The 17,796-nt window shown below is 41.1% G+C and overlaps 2 protein-coding genes across 18 annotated transcripts in view; one reads left to right on the top strand and one right to left on the bottom strand.

Moving 5' to 3' along the window:
* Window positions 1–6,564, bottom strand: part of ACACA (acetyl-CoA carboxylase alpha) — a 281,219-nt gene extending 274,655 nt beyond the window's left edge. For all 5 annotated transcript variants that reach the window (XR_009049894.1, XM_057714164.1, XM_057714165.1 and 2 more), the window contains exon 1: window positions 6,082–6,564. Coding sequence is in view for 3 of the 5 variants with exons in the window: in XM_057714164.1 (XP_057570147.1) it covers window positions 6,082–6,119 (38 nt within the window). In the remaining 2 variants the exon portion in view is untranslated. The remainder of the gene's footprint in view (window positions 1–6,081) is intronic.
* Window positions 6,565–6,656: 92 nt separating this feature from the next.
* TADA2A (transcriptional adaptor 2A) overlaps window positions 6,657–17,796 on the top strand; it is a 44,971-nt gene continuing 33,831 nt past the window's right edge. For 2 of the 13 annotated variants that reach the window (XM_057715018.1, XM_057715011.1), the window contains exons 1-4: window positions 8,872–8,997; window positions 14,230–14,345; window positions 15,717–15,825; window positions 16,691–16,797. In XM_057715018.1, the coding sequence (XP_057571001.1) occupies window positions 15,801–15,825; window positions 16,691–16,797 (132 nt within the window). In that variant the 5' untranslated portion in view covers window positions 8,872–8,997; window positions 14,230–14,345; window positions 15,717–15,800. Of the gene's footprint in view, window positions 6,731–6,761; window positions 7,617–8,871; window positions 8,998–13,759; window positions 13,823–14,229; window positions 14,346–15,716; window positions 16,798–17,604; window positions 17,714–17,796 lie in introns of those variants that run through there. The other 11 variants (XM_057715007.1, XM_057715008.1, XM_057715014.1 and 8 more) reach the window with 11 other exon arrangements.

The following is a 17,796-nucleotide window of genomic DNA, read 5'->3' as shown; positions in this document are numbered from 1 at the left end:
ACTTCATCCGGGAAAGAAATTAAGAAAAAAATGTCTAAAAAGGCTCTTTAGGGCCGGCTGTGATGATTTAAAAAAAAGGTTGAGAAACACTAGTTTAATCTCTAAATGATTCTTTCTTAAGGAATTAGAATAAGCAGAGTTAGTTCTAAAATTAAACTATCCAGTGGCATTAGGTTGATATAGTATCTCTACAATATAACAGCCTATACTGGAATGACTGTGCTTGAAATTCATTGGCCGAGACTCTCTTGAATGGGCACAAATAAGTCAGCTTCAACAGGTTCCAACTCTTCCATAACTAACTAAGCCCTCCCTCTCGCAGGCTGACTCATTCTCCCTTTGGACGCGTATAGTACTCCGTATTTCTCAGGAGCCGTTCTATTTCCTAAAGAAACGTGACGTACCTCTGCTTGGATCCACAACCTTCAGAGGCTGTGTAAAGTTAAGAGACTGGGATAGAAGTCTGAATCTCCACCATGCTGCCTGCTCATACGGTGAGCATCAATTTCTGCATCAGTAAACTGGGAGTAACGACACCTCCCTTAAGGGATTTTTAAGGACTAAAATGAGAACTTATATGCAAAGAGCCTTGACAGTAGCTATTTTTAGTGCCAAGCTGGGATACAACACTGCTGTGTCATTTTGAAGGGTGAGTGTGTGTGTGCGCACGCACGCGTGATTAAATAGTAAAGGGCTTCAGAGAGAACTGCTGTCCTTGGCATGATTATAGATTCTAGAAAATTAATAAAGTGAGCTAACAGTAAAAAATGTGTTTGGCTGTGTGAAAATAACCAGTTACAGCCATTTATGTAAATAGCTTAACATTTAAGGCCTAATTATCATGCGGCACAATAACAATTACATATATCATTAAATATGCATCAGATTAACCAAGCTTTATTTGATTACAAGAGTACTCTATAGAACATTCTTATAGTTAATTGCTCATAATGCATAAGACTGTTCACTATTTACATCAATTAAATGAGACAGAGCTCCTGAGTGTGTCCTGCACTTGAGGTAAGCCTGGATTATGCATCCTTGATTGCAACTATGTACTTCCCCTATGACCTGTGAGATAATGTACACTCTCTTTAGTTTTGCATAGCGAGGAAGGTGCTAAAGAAGCAGGCAGCGAAAGAAAATTCTGTTTAATTGCTTGGTGTTTTGGAAACCTACAGGTTTCCAGTAGATAGTTCTTGGTTCAAACAATAAAAATATTCCAAAGCTGAGCACTAGCCAACCTAGCCTAGGACAGCTTTTAAGTAAGCCCCAAGGTCATAGTTTGGAGTACTTCTAGAATTAAAATTAAAACTACAAGTATAATTTATTTGACTCCCACCATGAACGAGATACTACATATACAACATCACATCCTTATAAAACTCTTATAAATTAGGTATTATTATTTTCATTTCACGTATGAGGAGAAAAGAGGCACAGAAAGATAATAATTTGCTAAATTCTTAAGGTGGTAAAGGGTGGAGACAGGATTCAAATTCAGGCAAGGCTTCAAAGCATATGCTTTTTAAACTATAATAAACTGGGCCAGGTTTCTTACAATTCATATTTCAAACATTTACTAGGTACTTGTTGACTGCAAAAGAGTATAGACTGCCTGTCATCAAATGATGCAAAATACTTTAGGAGCCTGTTTTGAAAGTCAAAAGGTGGAGGCCTTGTCCATTAGGCTGAAAGGCATGCAGCTAGGCTGCCTACCAGGCATTTACAATTTCCCAACAAAGAGGAGTCACTCAGCAACAATACATTCTTGGTTCACCTAACTTTTCAGGTTCTACCCCAAGCCTGCTATTTTAAGAGACAGACATCCTGTGCTCTGTGGAGATCATAAAGAAGTCACTGAGGGAATTCCCTGGCAGTCCAGTGGTTAGGACTCGGTGCTCTCACTGCCTGGGCTCGGATTCAATCCCTGGTCAGGGAACCAAGATCCTACAAGTGCACAGTGCGACCAAAAAAAAAAAAAAAAAAAAAAAAATGTCAGTAAGGTGATAAAGAAGCAGAAGTGGTGGGAAGCAAAGGGCTGGATTCATGAAAATTAGGCTTAATGGCCATGGCATTATGAAAATCCTAATAATAGCTAACATTTCAGTTTGAATAGCCAGAGGGAGTTTATCAGTTATATTTGGACAGATCTGATTTTAATTCTGGCTGTACTACCTAGTAACTGAATGCCTTAGGGCAAGTGGTTTGACCTCTCTGAGACTCACTTTTCCTTATCTGTAAAATAGGATGCAGTAGGGTCCTTTAGCAGAATGTTTCCCCCTCTTGTTCACCTTTGAGCTGTCAGGGCCCTCTTACTTACGCAGAAGCATCCCAGACACAACACTGGTGTGGAGAAATAGCTAGTATGTAGACCTTACATTTCTTTAAGTAGCTTAGCAGGAGGACTTCAACCCTTCCTCTGCAGACTGGTTGAGGCTGATCAAGTTAAAAGAGCAGTCTAGGAATCTCCTGGAAGGAAAAGGATCGATTACCTCTAATGCCTTTGACTAGGGTGGCCACAAAAGGAGAAAGACATGCAGGGATGGAGCGAATGGGGACAGGAGGATGGCAGTGCTACTAAGTACAAGAGGCAGCAACAGAGGCTGAGGAAGCAGGAGCCAGTCCTGAGCGGGGCGGCGGTGGACCCAGGGATCCTGTGGAAGTGCCTTAGTGTGAACTCAAAGGGCTGAGCCCTAAGAGCGGCAATCCTTGAGGAAACTCGAGGAAACTGCATCACAGGAAACTCCTTGCCTTTAAGAGATCCTGCAATTGGCAAAGGGCTCTGCTCCCAGACCTACATCTCTGGCTAATGTACATTGACTGGGGTCATCTCAGAGTTTAAAGGGGAGGAAGTTGAAACCTAGAAGGCATGGCTAGACTTTTAGACTTTGTTTTTATCTATTTGTATACCAAACTACAAAGAGCCACCTCAGATACAGGAAAAATAAACATTAGGTGAGATGAAGTTTATAAAGTCTTTCAGCACTCAGGACATAGTAAGTAACTAAAAATGACAGATAATCATTTCCATTGGGAGGAAGGCTCAGAAACTGCACTTCTGGTTCTAACCACAGTAGCTAAGCAGCTGAAGAGGAGCTGTGGGGATATTCTGGACTCCATCAATGACAGCTACATTACAGAGCCTGAGGATGAAATTTTCCTTGTTGGGTTTTGAGTTCAAAAGTCAACCTCCTCAGTTAGTTAAGAATGGAGGCACTTCCCTGGCAGCACAATGGTTAAGAATCCGCCTGTCAATGCAGGGGACATGGGTTCAAGCCCTGGTCCAGGAAGATCCCACATGCCTCGGAGCAACTAAGCCTGTGTGCCACAACTACTAAGCCTGCACTCTACAGCCCTCGAGCCACAACTAGTGAGCCCGTGTGCCACAACTACTGAAGCCGCACACCTAGAGCCTGTGCTCCACAAGAGAAGCCACCACAATGAGAAGCCCACACATCGCAACAGAGTAGCCCCAGCTCGCCGCAACTAGAGGAAGCCCACGTGCAGCAATGAAGACCCAAAGCAGCCAATAAATAAATGATAAATAAATTTAAAAAAAAAGAATGGAAAGGCTTGGAGAAGGTACTATTAGTCTGCCCTGAAGGTCAGTCTTCGAAAATATTAGTCAGTCATGGACTGATCTTGGATATCATTAATATAAATTTCTGTCTTAAAGAGGACAAGAGTTATTTTTCCAGGTTCCTTTACAGACAATGTTTAGTGAGGGGAGCAACAAGACACTCAATCATCTCTGCTAGGATGGGTTAAACATAGGTTGCACAGAAAGCATGTAAGAGGGCTACCAAACCCAGACTTGGGGAGGGTCAGCAGAGATGTTCCTGAGGAAGAGATGTCTAAGTTGAAGTGGAAGTACTTGGCAAAGGAAACTTGGAAGTAACAGAGTACATAGGGGGAAAAGGAGATACTTCCACCTGGTGGGAGAATGAAGTGAAAAATGGGGCAACGATGACAAAGAAGTAGAAAGACACTGGACCCTGAAAGGGCCTTCTACAAAGAGTGGCCATACCATTTATTGTCCAGAGGCACTTCTGAGAGTGAAACGCGACAATATGACTAAATATACGGGGACGACGGGTGTAAACCAGGACTGTCCCGAGCAAATCGGAACTTATGGTCACCCTACTCGGAGGTCATGTTCAGGGGCATGCACCTCCAGTGAAAGCATAAATTGGACATCTTCTCTTTTTTCCCTTGCCTGAGTGACTTCAAACATACCTTTGCCTTTACCTGCTCATTTTGCAAATATTTGTCCAGGATGTACTTCTGGGCACTGAGATTACAAAGAAAACACACATCCAAAGAAACAGTTCTAATACAGTTATACCATTTCAGCCCTGGCCTCTCCTCTGAGCTCTAAATTCATTTATGTCATTTCCACTCAGATTGCAAAACAGACATCTGAGACAGAACCTTTCATTTCTCCTCCAAATCTGCCTTCCTAAGCTGGTCTTATAACTGATGCCACTACATTGCTGAAGGCAGAAACCCAGAAAAGCTCTCCCTTAATCACTGTTAATTTTTTAATTTCTCCACATCTTTCTTAAGCACAATGACTAAATTGGGGCTTAGAATTCCAATGAGGGCCTAACATCAATTGAAGAGGAAGGGTAATTTCCAGGTGCTTGAATGCTGTGTTTTTTATGACTAGATCCCAGTATTATGTGGGACTGTTTTTCCACAACAGTACAACATTGATCACTCACATTCAGTTTGCTGACAATCATGACATCCAGATCTGGATATATGCCCTAGCCAGTCTCAAAAACTTTCAGTTTAGGTGAAAAAGACATGAAGATAAATCCTAAAGGCTTGACCCCCCTTTCCTGTTTGCGGAGGTGGGAGTGGTTGTAAAGGTGTAGGTGAAACACCAATGTTCATAAACTATCTGTTGAACAACTGTGGGGCAATTAATGATTTAAAGGGCAATTTTAATGTTTCTGTTATCTATTCTCCACACAACTGCCAGAGTGATCCTTTTAAAGCAAATCTGATTATTCCTTTGTTCTCAAGCCTTCCATGGTATTCTATCGCATTCTAATAAAATCCAAAGTCCAACATGGCTTACCAGACACACGGTCTGGCTTCTGCCTGTTACCCAACTTATTTCTCTCATTCACTGTGCTCCAGCCTCACTGGGCTCCTTGTGTCTTCACCAACATGCCAAGCAGTCAGGGCTATTTTAAGTGCCATCTCTTTTCTCTTAGAACAGCTTCTCTCTAGAAATCCACATAGCTGCCTCCCTCATTTAGTGATTCGATGTCTGCTTACGATTAAGAGGCCTTCCTTGTCTGCCTCATCTAATAGAGCATCCCCTCATCACTCTTATCCCTTTAGCCTGATTTTTTTTTTAACTTGTCATATTACTGGGCATTAGCTATTATTTAGTAACATATTATGTGTATTTCTTGTCAATCTCCTTCATTATACACGAGACAGAGACTTCGTTTTATTCACTGCTGAATTCCCAGCACCTAGAACAGTGTCTTCTCATTAAATATTTGATAAATGAATGAATAAATAGATTTTCAGGATACATCACAGGTAAAACTACTCTATATTTATTGGCACGAAGCATAGAAAAATATCTAGAAGAGTGTATAGCAAAATTCTAACTATATAACATGGTGGGAGCTCGTTTTCACCATTATTTTTGCTCATGCAAATACTCTGACTTCTTTTTTCTTTTTGAATGAACTTGTATGACTCAGATACTAAAAAATGAATAAAGAGGCCACACAGGCAGAAAGCGTAAATGAACTCTATGCGAGGTTGGGCAAATTTATGAAAGAAAGACTTCTAAACAGATGGATAAGCTAAACTACTGTCTCAATGCCCTTCCCCAACAAGGTCTGGCAGCGTGATCCCAAGTTATTCACAAGGCAGAGTCTAAAGGTTTTCACCTGGAAAACGGGGATGATAATTATGAACGCCTACCCCATAAGGTTGTTTTTGAAGATTAAATGAGACCTCCTTTGCACAAGGACCGGCATGCAGTAAATACTCGACAAATGGCAGCTCTTATAATAATCAGCAGTAACAAGAGATGCTGGGACATACCTAGCCCTCAAGATTGACATCAGAGTGGACCACCACATCCTCTCATCATTGCGCCTCAATCTGGGCCCCTGAAGCCCAAAGAGGGGATGGTTCTTTCCAAAGATGACAGTTTCGACGTTCCAGATGCATCTGAATCAAACGTACCCTGTGTACCCTTAAAACCATTCAGGCAGTCTGGTTAATCCATGAGCAGCACCGCAAGACCCGGCTTCGAGAGGTGGCCACCGCTCGCCGTCCTTGGGCCCAGTCCCTTAGCCTCGATTTCCTTCGAGGCTGCAACAGAGGTGGGGGGGTGGGGTGGGAATGTTAGAAAACACAAAAGCGGGGCAGTACCGGCCCGCTCCAGCTCACCGCGCTCTGGAGCGGATCAAACGCACCGGCAAGCCTGCGGCGACCAGCCACGCGCCCCCAGGGAAAAGTGATAACCAGCCGGACTCAAAACTCAGGCAAAACTGCTCAGAGACCCAACCTCCCAGGCCGCAGCCAGAGGCCGGCGGCGCGCGCGCGCGGCAAAGGCCGGGGCGGGGACTGGGCGGAGGCGGCGGGCGCGCGGCCCGCTCACGCCTGCGCCGCCCGGGAGCGAGCACGCAAGCCCGGGGCGCGCGCACGGCGGGCGTTTCCTCGGCGTGGAGGAGGGGGACGCGGTGAGGTGAGGCACGAGGCGCTGTGGAGGGGACGGCGGCGGCGGCGGGACGCAAGCCCCTCTTGCGGGACAAGGGGGAGGCGGGGACCGCGAGGGGAGGCGGAGTTGGGGGCGGACTGCGGGCCCCGGAGGCGTCGGGGGTGAGCGGGGCGGGCGGGCGCGAGGCGCCGGCCACGCTGCACCGTGGGGGAGGGCGGCGCGGGCCCGGCCTGAGCCCTGAGGCCCCGCCCCGCCGCGGGCCTGGCGCGCCCCGCCCCCTGGGCGGCCCAGCTGGGTCCCAGCCTGGGTATTCCCGTCTCTGCTGCAAGGGAGCGCGCGCGGTCCCGCTCTTAACAGCGCCTTGTTGGTGTTAGCCTGTGTTTTCAAGTAGACCTTCCAAGTAGATATTTCGGATCTATATGAGAGGTGAGGTGGTCTGACGCTCCAGTAAAATGACTTGCCCAAGATCACACGGTTAATGAGGAGCGAAGTGAGGCTTCGAATCGTGTCTGCAAAACTCCTGAGCCTGCCCCTCCCTGTCCCCTGCACCACGTCGAATGCTCTTCACGTTCCTTCCCTCCTGCTGCCAGTAACTTCTTGGAATTTGACAAATGCTGATTTGGAGATAGTACCCATCCTGTCATGGATGTTAGCGTCAGAAATGTCTCGTGTGAAGAAAGGAGAGGAAAAAAGAAGATTCCGCTTATCGCTATACTGCGCTTACAACGTGGAGTGTTTACGAGACTGTATACATCCTTTATCTGACCATCTCTACTAACCTCTGTTGAGGCGACGCTGCTGTTCACTAACTGTAAGACGTGTGCAAGTATCAGTCTTTCAGAGCTTCCTTTCCCTCTTTGAAAAAGCACCATGCCTCAGAAGGTTGTAAGGATTCAGAGACAATCCACGTACAGTGAGTGGTACCGCAGGACCTGACATATAAGAAAAGTTCAATAAATGTTGGCCATGATTTTATTACTGACTGCATAGTAGCCCTTACTAAACTCACTGTTCTTCAAACTCGTTTTCCTGGGACTAGAGCAGAGGGAAAACCACCCCAACTCATCCTGGAAAAGACAAGTTGACTGACAGTTTTAGCTGAGTGTCCCATACAATTAATGATGAATTATTCCCCAAGCTAAAACGCAAGTGGAGAGAACTAAAGCTGAGCTAACCTTTTTTGTGGAGCTAACATTTATTTGTCCATTACCTTTGTGTTTATTGAGTTCTTTCTTGGCACTGTGCTTGGTACTTTAAGACATACAAATTTGTATTTGATGTAGTCCCTACTTTCATTTAGTCTAGAAATGGGAAAAAATAACGCATTCACGAAGTAGAAAAATAAATAGATAAAAAGCTATGGGAGTATAGAAGGAGGGGGGGTGTTTTCTTGGCCTAGTGTGAAATATGAGTTCATTTATGTCTTCGAAAAGTTAACTTTGTACATTGTACATACCTATTAAATATTTGGTCAAAGAATACATTAGTGAACAAAATGTATGTTGTAATAGGTGGGATTCCTTAGTTTTCTAATAATAGAAGTTCATTCAGATTAAAGCATTATTAGAAAGATAGAGAAATGAGAAAAAACAAACAAAAAACTCTAAACAGTTGGGCTACCCTTAGGGATGGGGATCTCAAGAGCCAGAGCTCATGGACCAGATTCCTTGGCTAGTGAATGACTGAGCTCTAAGTGCCTTCTGTCCTTGTATACCTTACTCAAGATTCAGTGTTCTGTAAGAACATATCTGGTTGTTTTAGCTGCTGTGGAGGTGGGAGATGGTGTATTGGGATTCGCAACCCCACAAAAGCCATATGAAATGTGGGAGAGTCAGTTTCCCAGAGAAAGGAGGGTTAAGGAGAGAAGTGATGCCTGGCAGAGAATATCAGTTGTTTGTTAGAGATGTGTAGCCTTCATAGAGGGTTTACTGTGGGCCAGGCACTATGGTACATTATTTATGTGGATTTTGATATTTAATCCTCACAACTCTAAGAGGTGGATATGATTGTATCATATCCATTTTACAGAGGAGGAAACAAGCTTACAGAGATAAAATAATTTGCTTGGCCTTACAAAGCTAGGATGTAGTACAGATGAGTAAGTTGTATTAGCTTCTTGTCCCTTTAAAATTATTCCTCATCCATGTGTCACTTTTGTTTGTTTATAGAGGGGGGTCATCAGCTTTGGTGTATGTGTTGGCTGGTTCTGAAATCTTGAAGGAGCCCTACATTGAGGAAGATCAAAGCAGCAGTCTTTGCCAACTGGGGAATGGACCGTTTGAGTTCCTTTAGCAGTAAGTACCCTGGGAACCAGTCCCAGGTGAATATTAATAGCAAACTGAAATGGAAGTTGATTAAAGAAGAAAAATAAGCACTTTGAAGTTAAAGCCATGTGAATCTAATCCTAAAGGAATAAGAGTATCAAATCAAAATAAAATCAGCCAGTACTACTGAACACATGATACAGACTGAACACATGACACAAATATATCACCTAAGGTCTTATAAGAAAACTAAGCTCAGATGGACCATGCATAGTATGATTGACCCATAGTTCGACTCAAAAAAGCAGTGGAATTTCTCATTAGAACCAGGTGCCTTGGTAAGAAATAATGTCAGTGGTAGAATAAAGGAAATGCTCCTGCCCCTGCTTTTCGGGCACTTGTATTCTAAGAGTAAACTATAGTACGGTAATGGTGCAGAGCTTTATGGCATATGTGTGAAGTAGATCCAGGCAGCCACAACTATGGAGGAGAAAATACACTTTCTTTTGTTCTGAGGATATTTGGCAGAAATAGAAATCCAATGTTAGATGTTAGTAAGTGTCCCAATGAAAAGAGTCAGAAAGACACTTTTGGGATGTATCTTCCTCAGCAGTTCTTAAAGGGGCTCTAATTTACTCTCTCATCAGACTCCCTATATAAATTTAGGACAGAATGGAGTCTTCCGGTACATCTAGTTCAGATCTCTCATTTTTCACATGCAGAAAGAGCCTAAATGAATTGCCCCCATGCTTGGAGTGTAAATTGAAACCACTCTCTCCACCTTTTCAAAATAATTAAAAATTAAAAAAAAATTTTTTTTAATATTTTTAAACTAAACTTTAAAATTTTATTAGGAAATAATTTCAAACTTACAGGAAAGTTGGAAGAATAAGAATAATACAAAGAATACCCATACACCTTTTGTATACCTTTTACTGTATTTGCATATGTTTTCTCTATCTATAAATATATGTATTTGTTTACATATATATGTATTTATAAGTAGATATACATACCCCATTTTTTTTTTTTCAGAATCATTTGAGTCTTAGGGACATGCATCATAGCCCCTAAGTGCTTTAGTGTTTATTTCCTGAGACTAGGGATATTCTGTTCTAACCTCAGTATATTCTAACCTCAGTAGGGTTGCCAACTTTAGTAAGTATAACATTAATAAAATGCTTTTATCTAACCTACCATCTGTATTCCAGTTTTGTCTGCTGACTCAGTAATGTCCTTTACAATGTTTTTTTCCTTCCCATAAAGGTTACAGTCGGGTCAGGTCTTACATTAAGTTGCTATGTCTCTTTAGCCTCCTTTAAACTGAAGCATTTCCACAGCCTTTGTTTTTTTTGGTGGGTTTTTTTTGTTTGTTTTTTGTTTTAATATTTACGTATTTATTTGATTGCACTGGGTCTTAGTTGCAGCAGGGGGGCTCCCCAGTTGTAGCATGCAGGCTCCTCAGCTGTGGCATGTGAACTCTTAGTTGCAGCATGCATGTGGGATCTAGTCCCTGACCAGGGATTGAACCCGGGCCCCCTACATTGGGAGCTCGGAGTCTTATCTGCTGTACCACCAGGGAAGTCCCCACAGCCTTCATGTTTAGTGACTGACACTTTTGAAGAGTACAGCCCCTTCTTCCCCCTTTTAAAAACATAAGTGTCTTATTTTGGGTTTGTCTGGTCTCGCTCTCTCCCTCATTAGTGATGTTAATTTTGAAAACCCCAGTCAAGGTGTGTGTTTGAGTTCTTCACTATTTAATTTCTTTTTCTTCTTTTTCTTTTTTTTTTTTTTTTAATTTATTGGCTGCACTGGGTCTTCATTACTGGACACGGGCTTTCTGTAGTTGTGAAGAGTGGGGGCTACTCTTCGTTGCAGTGCACAGGCTTCTCATTGTTGTGGCTTCTCTTGTTGCAGAGTGCGAGCTCTAGGCGCGTGGGCTCAGCAGTTGTGGCGCACAGGCTTAGTTGCTCCGAGGCATGTGGGATCTTCCCGGACCAGGGCTGAAACCCACGTCCGCTGCATTAGCAGGTGGATTCGTAACCACTGTGCCACCAGGGAAACCCTTCACTGTTTAATTTCAATTTTTTTTCCTTGTGTCTAATAAGCAGCCCATAAGGAGACACTTTCAGGCCATAAAATATCCTGTCCTTCATCAGAATTTCTCCCTAGTTAGCATCCATTGATGATTTTTGCCTGATCCAGTCTTTACTATGATGGTTGCAAAATGATTTTTTCCCCCAGATCCAGCACTCTCTCCATATTTACTAGTTAGCACTTACCATTCCACTATAATCAAAAGACCTTCTGTTTCTCTTGCTTATTTATTTATTATGAGTATGGATGTGTAAATTCCTGTATTGTCAGTGGTTTATAATTCATTATCATACTTAGTTATTTTGGTTCTCAGATTGTCCTTATTTGACCACTGTGAGCCCCTTCAAGCTGGCTTTTGCAACCTTGTGACATGCACCCCCCCATCACTTTTGTTGAGCATCTCCCTACTTTTTGGCATGGCTACATGTTCAAGGTGCATCTTGTACCTCCCATGCCCCAGCCCTGGAATCAGCCACTTCTCTGAGGAGTCCTAGGTCCCTTTAGAGAGGAATGACTTTAGAGACCAAGATCTGGCCATTGCTTGTTGCTACTAGAGTATCTTGGCATCTTGGCCTTTTAGGCCCACAGTGCTGGGAAATACATGGTGTGTATGTGCTATATATGTATATACCAATATACATATTCACATATACATACATATATCCATAGATACACTTAGAAATCATGAGTTCCCATTGATAACCTCCAGTTCTTCTCTATAGGCTTTTTTCTTGCTTCCGCCCCCCCCCCCCCCCCCCATTCCTTATGTCCTTTACTCTGAAAACCCTGGCTCCTAAAAACATCAGCACACTTATTCATTTGCTCAGTCTTTTTTTTTAAATAAATAAATTTATTTATTTATTTATTTATTTATTTATTTATTTTATTGGCTGTGTTGGGTCTTCGTTGCTGTACACAGGCTTTCTCTAGTTGCAGCGAGCAGGGGCTACTCTTTGTTGTGGTGCGTGGGCTTCTCATTGTGGTGGCCTCTCTTGTTGCAGAGCACCGGCTCTAGGTGTGTGGGCTTCAGTAGATGCGGCACATGGGCTCAATAGTTGTGGCTCACGGGCTCTAGAGCACAGGTTCAATAGTTGTGGCGCACGGGCTTAGTTGCTCCATGGCATGCGGTATCTTCCTGGGGCAGGGATCAACCCAGTGTCCCCTGCATTGGTAGGCGGATTCTTACCCACTGCACCAACTAGGAAGTCTCTGCTCAGTCTTTTAATACATCCAAAGTTACTTCAGAATTGCTTTGTGCATACCACTACATACAACTGACCCACTTCAACAAGTTCAGGATTTGTTTTGCAGTTCTCTGCATCACCCAAGACTAAAGGTCTGGACTTCCTATGTGGTGCAGTGGTTAAGAATCTGCCTGCAGGGGACATGGGTTTGAGCCCTGCTCTGGGAAGATCCCACATGCTGAGGAGCAACTAAGCCCATGTGCCACGTCTATTGAGCCTGTGCTCTAGAACCTGTGAGCCACAACTATTGAGCCTGTGTGCCGCAACTATTGATGCCCATGTGCCTAGAGCCCATGCTCTACAACAAGAGAAGCCACTACAATGAGGAGCCCGCACACCACAATGAAGAGTAACCCCCGTTCACTTGAGCTAGAGAAAACCCGTGTACAGCAATGAAGACTCAATGCAGCCAATAAAATAATTAATTAATTAATTAAAATTTTTTAAAAAGTACTAAAGGTCTAATGTTAGATGTTCATAAGTTACTTGGATTGTTGTTTATTTTCCCTCCTCGTTGTGGTTATGGTATTCTTTTGCAATACTTTTGGGTTCATCTGTTCATTCTGCTTTCAGTTTTCCCCTCCTGTATTTACTGATTTAATTTTCTAATTCGTAGGACATAAGTATTCTTCCAAAAGTCAAAACTGTACAAAAAGGTATATTTGAAGAATTGTTACTCCTTCCTATGTCTCTTCCACTCCATTCCATTCCCCCTCCAACCCTTCGTAGGTATCCAGCGTCACTATTTTCTAGTTTATCTGTCCTTTATTTCTTTTTGCAAAGATAGACATGTATATTTTTTTGTTTTTCTTAATTTCGTACTGGAAAGATAGCATACTGTATATGCTCTTTTGCACCTTGTTTATTTCACTTAATAGCATCTCCTGGAGGGCTTCCCTGGTGGTACAGTGGTTAAGAATCTGCCTGCCAAAGCAGGGGACATGGGTTGGATTGGAATATCCCACATGCTGCAGAACAACTAAGCCCGTGCACCACAACTATTGAGCCTGTGCTCTAGAGCCCGTGAGCCACAACTACTGAGCCTGCATGCCTAGAGCCTTTGCTCTGCAGCAAGAGAAGTCACTGCAATGAGAAGCCCACGCACTGCAACGAAGAATAGCTCCTGCTCGCCCAACTAGAGAAAGCCTGCGCGCAGCAATGAAGACCCAATGCAGCCAAAAAAAAAAAAATAGTATCTGCTGGAAATACTATATTACTTTATAGAGACTGTTATTTTTTTATAGTTGCATAGCACTCCATCATGTGGATGTACCATATTTTGTTCAATTACTCGACATCAAAGTAGTATTTTGCAGTTGTAAATAATATTCTAATGCATAACCTTGTATTGTTGGAGGTGTGTATTCAGGGTAAATTCCTAGAAGTTGGCCTACTAGGTCCAAAGATAAATGGACGTATTTATTTAGATACTGCTAAATTCCCTCCTATAGGAGTTGTGCCGTTTTGCATTCTCATCAGCAAAATATGAGGATGTCCGTTTCCCCACAGCCTTGGTAAGAAAGTATATTATCAAGCCTTTGAGTTTTTGCCAGTCTGATGGGTGAGAACTTATATCTCAGTGTAGATTTCTCTTATTACGAGTGAAGTTGAATATCTTTTCATATTTAAGGTCCATTTTTGTCTTTCTTTTTTTCCTAATTATCTCTTCATGAATTTCACAGTAGGATTTTTTCTTTTTTTTCCTCTCAGTCTTTAAAAGTTCTTTCTATATTAAGGATGTTATCCCTTTATCTATGATATGTTTGCATATATTTTCTTCTAGTTTATTTGCTTTTTAACTTTGCTTATGGGGTTTTTGGCCAAAAAAGAGCTTTTTGTTTTGTTTATATAGTCAAATTTGTTACTCTTTTATTGCCTCTGAATTTCCAATGATGGTAAAAATGTCTTTCCCTTCTCCTAGGTTACAAAAAAGTTCCGGAATCCTTTGTGAAGGACAGTTTGGCTATATGTATCAGAAATCCTCTGTACACTCAACAATTCTAGTTCTAGGAAAATAGAAGTCCTGAGAAGCAAAATGTGAGCTGTTATATATACAGGAACATTGATCTCAGCATTTTTTTGTAATAGTGAAAAATTGGAAACAGCATAAATGCCCACTAGTAGAAAACTGGTTAGATTAGTGGTTCTGTGAGACCCAGTAATTTCTTTTTATAATATTTTTAAAGCCCCCTTTACCATTTGGAAATGAAATACATAGATAATATATCTATGCCTATGATTTCAAAGAAATAAAAATAATACCCTAACTATTACTATAAAGGATAAATAGAAGTAATTTATAATGAAATGATGTAATTTATAATAAAATAATATGTATCTCAATATGTTTAGACATTACAGTGGAAGACATAATGCCTTAAGTAGTCAGATGCTTGTACCCATATGTTGAATCACTGTGCATATTATAACTGTAAATGCACAATGATTCACATGTGTTGTATTGGTGACTCAGAAATACCACAGGCTTGAATAACTCTTAGTCAAGTTCTGAACAAAACAAGATAGAATCTCCTCTTGTAGTAACGCAGTTGCCTTCCTGGAAAATTCAGTACATATTAAAAGTATCAAAAACATTTTGTTTTACGTGTAATATAGAATTAGGTTCCAGGTCATGTAATTATGAACAAGTTTTCACCTACTTGAATGTCTAGTGGGACGTTTGAAAGCTGTGCAGGAGACAGGCCAATTTTTTGTTGTGTAGGAATATCTTGAGTGTTGTAGGATATCTAGCATCCATGATCCCTACCTGCTGAGTGCCAGAAGTGCTCCTAGTCATTGTGGCAACAAAAAAGCATCTGAGATTTCCATAATGCCTTCCTAGGAAGCAGTTGAAAACCATTAGGTTAGATAATTGAGATAATGGTATATTATTCATCCATTAAAAAGAATGAGGAAGATCTGTGTGTACTGTCATGAAAGATGTTGACAATACATTATCAAGTGAAAAAAACCAGGCTATAAAACATCATGAGTGGTATCCCACTTTTGCTAAAATAAATATATACACACACGTACGTAAATCAGAACGTTAATAGAGGATGACTTATACTTTGTACTTTTATTGTCTAAAATTTTTAAAACTATGAATTGGATTATTTTTTAAAAATAATTACTTCTTGACATAAGGGTGTAAAAACTCTTTAGGTCAGTCATTGGCCAATTTTTTGTTAATGTTGAAGAAAGTTTGAGGAAAGAAAAGCAATATATCATTAAAATAAAAGGATGTGAGGAAGGAGGTAATTTGGTAAAAACTGACATTTAATATAAAATAATTTGTTCTTCCATGTCAACATTTTAAATGGGAGAAGTGGGGTAATTGCCATTCCATTTGTTTGTTTTGAAGCTGTTGCCAGGAAGATTACCTTCCTCTCTGTCATTTTTCTCCAGGTCTTCATTTAGAAACAAATAAAAAGAACAGTAATCACCACTTAAAGGAGGGGAAGGTGCCTTGAAGAGTGTTTCTTGGACTTTATGAAGGAAAGTGCTATTACAGAATGTGAGAAATTCTGCCCCAGGCCAAAAAGATTAAATCCCTTCTCTACCTTCAAAGCCTGTTTTCTTAGACTCCTATTGATCATAGAGAACAACTCTGCTAGATTTCCCTGACTCAAGAGTGGCAGAGGTTGGGCAGCCAGGAATGCACGTATCTGCAATTTTATGACTTTAGAGAGTTTGGATTGTACTCCTTGCCTGAATATTGCAGAGACAATACTGTCATTGGAACTAGAGGATGGTCTGCTCTGTTCTCTGCTTACTGTGGGAGAAAGGAAGGGAGCTGTCTTGGGTATAATTCCCAACTCAAATATAAAGTAGTACATCCCAAGGCATGTATATACATATATATATTTTTTAAGACATATATTTAAAGGGATTTCCCCCCCACTTTTTTTTATGAAAAATTTCAAACTTATAGAAAAGCTGAAAGAATAGTACAGTGATTGTTGCTCATTACCCAGGTCCCGCAATTATTAACATTTAGTCAGATTGACTGTCTGTAACTATGTATGTATTAGGTAAGTATGTGACATTTTCCCCTGGGAAAATAAATTGTGGGCATTATAAAACTTCCATAATTTCAAAAACATAATTTAAAGCTTGTGTTTATGAATTTCTCTGCAGGGGCAATATCTACTCTAATGCTATTTGAAGTAGTAGGTATACGGTAGGAAGGTACAGAGCTGCCCTGAAATAAAAAGGAACATACTTTTTGCTTTTTCTTATTTGGAATGAGCTCATCTTGTCTCCATGAACTTTTCAGTACAGCTTACTGCCTCTTATAATCATCTGCAGGTTTTTGCCTTCTTGCACATAAGATAATCATAAGGTGTTTTGAAACTAGTATATTTTTCTTTTTGTCCTAGATGACCCTTCCGATAAGCCACCTTGCCGAGGCTGCTCCTCCTACCTCATGGAGCCTTATATCAAGTGTGCTGAATGTGGGCCGCCTCCTTTTTTCCTCTGCTTACAGGTAACTCATTAAGGGGAGGCTTGCCTAGTTTTATGAATCTAGTAAAGATGACTGTCAGTTGCTCAGAAGAGCCATGTCTTATTAAATCTGTTTTTTCCAGTCAAACTTCAGTTACACATTTTACCAGTGAAAAATTGGGGAACAGAGCAGGATGAATGAGATAGACTGTTAGATATTCCACTTCCCTGTATCAACCCAATGCTGTTTTTGCCAGTAGATTTCAAGTATTGGGACTACAGGAAATAGAATTGGAGGATTATTCCTTTTGATAGCACCTATGACACTGTTTGTCTTATTGAAGAGTGATGTTTGGGCAGGTGACAAACAAGGGAGCAAACTATTTTGTCAATGATGGTGGTAATAGCATTAATAATGGTAAGTGCTTACTCTGTGCCAGGTGCTATTTTGAGTACTTTGCTTGAATTAACCTTTGAATCATCACTGCAACCCTAGGAAGTAAGTATTTCCCTATTTTATAGAGGAGACTCAGGCAAGGAGAGGTTAAATAATTGGCTCAAGATCACACAGCAGATACCATATTTTATCAGATCTGAGTTACTATTGATTGAAAGAAACATCCCAATTTCAGAAATGTTAACGTGTAAAAATGGCTGGTGGAAGTTGTAATATACTTTTTTATTGTAAGATGAATCCACATTTCAGAGTTTTAAAATATGAAATAATATATGTCTTAGAATTAATGAAATAAGCTAAGAGCCAGGTTTCAAATTTAGGCAGTCTGCTTCCAGGGCTTATGGCTTTATAAAAGGAGGAGTTGTCCTAGGAAAAAACTCTTTTTTTTTTCAGATTGTTGTTTTTCTCTGTGAGGGCCATCTAAAAGCTGTGATCATGAACCTCACCTTCCTGTTGTGGCTGGAGATAAGATTAAATGAATTCTTAGAAACTCATCACAAGAGTAAAATACCCCCAAGCCATCTTCTATCCTTTAAGAAAGCATTTCAAAACATAGCTTTTTGGTAACTTAATTTTCCTTTCTTT

This window comes from Hippopotamus amphibius, chromosome 17 (assembly GCF_030028045.1).
Source record: "Hippopotamus amphibius kiboko isolate mHipAmp2 chromosome 17, mHipAmp2.hap2, whole genome shotgun sequence".
NCBI classification, from domain to species: domain Eukaryota; kingdom Metazoa; phylum Chordata; class Mammalia; order Artiodactyla; family Hippopotamidae; genus Hippopotamus; species Hippopotamus amphibius.
This window is presented reverse-complemented; position numbering and strand designations above follow the sequence as displayed.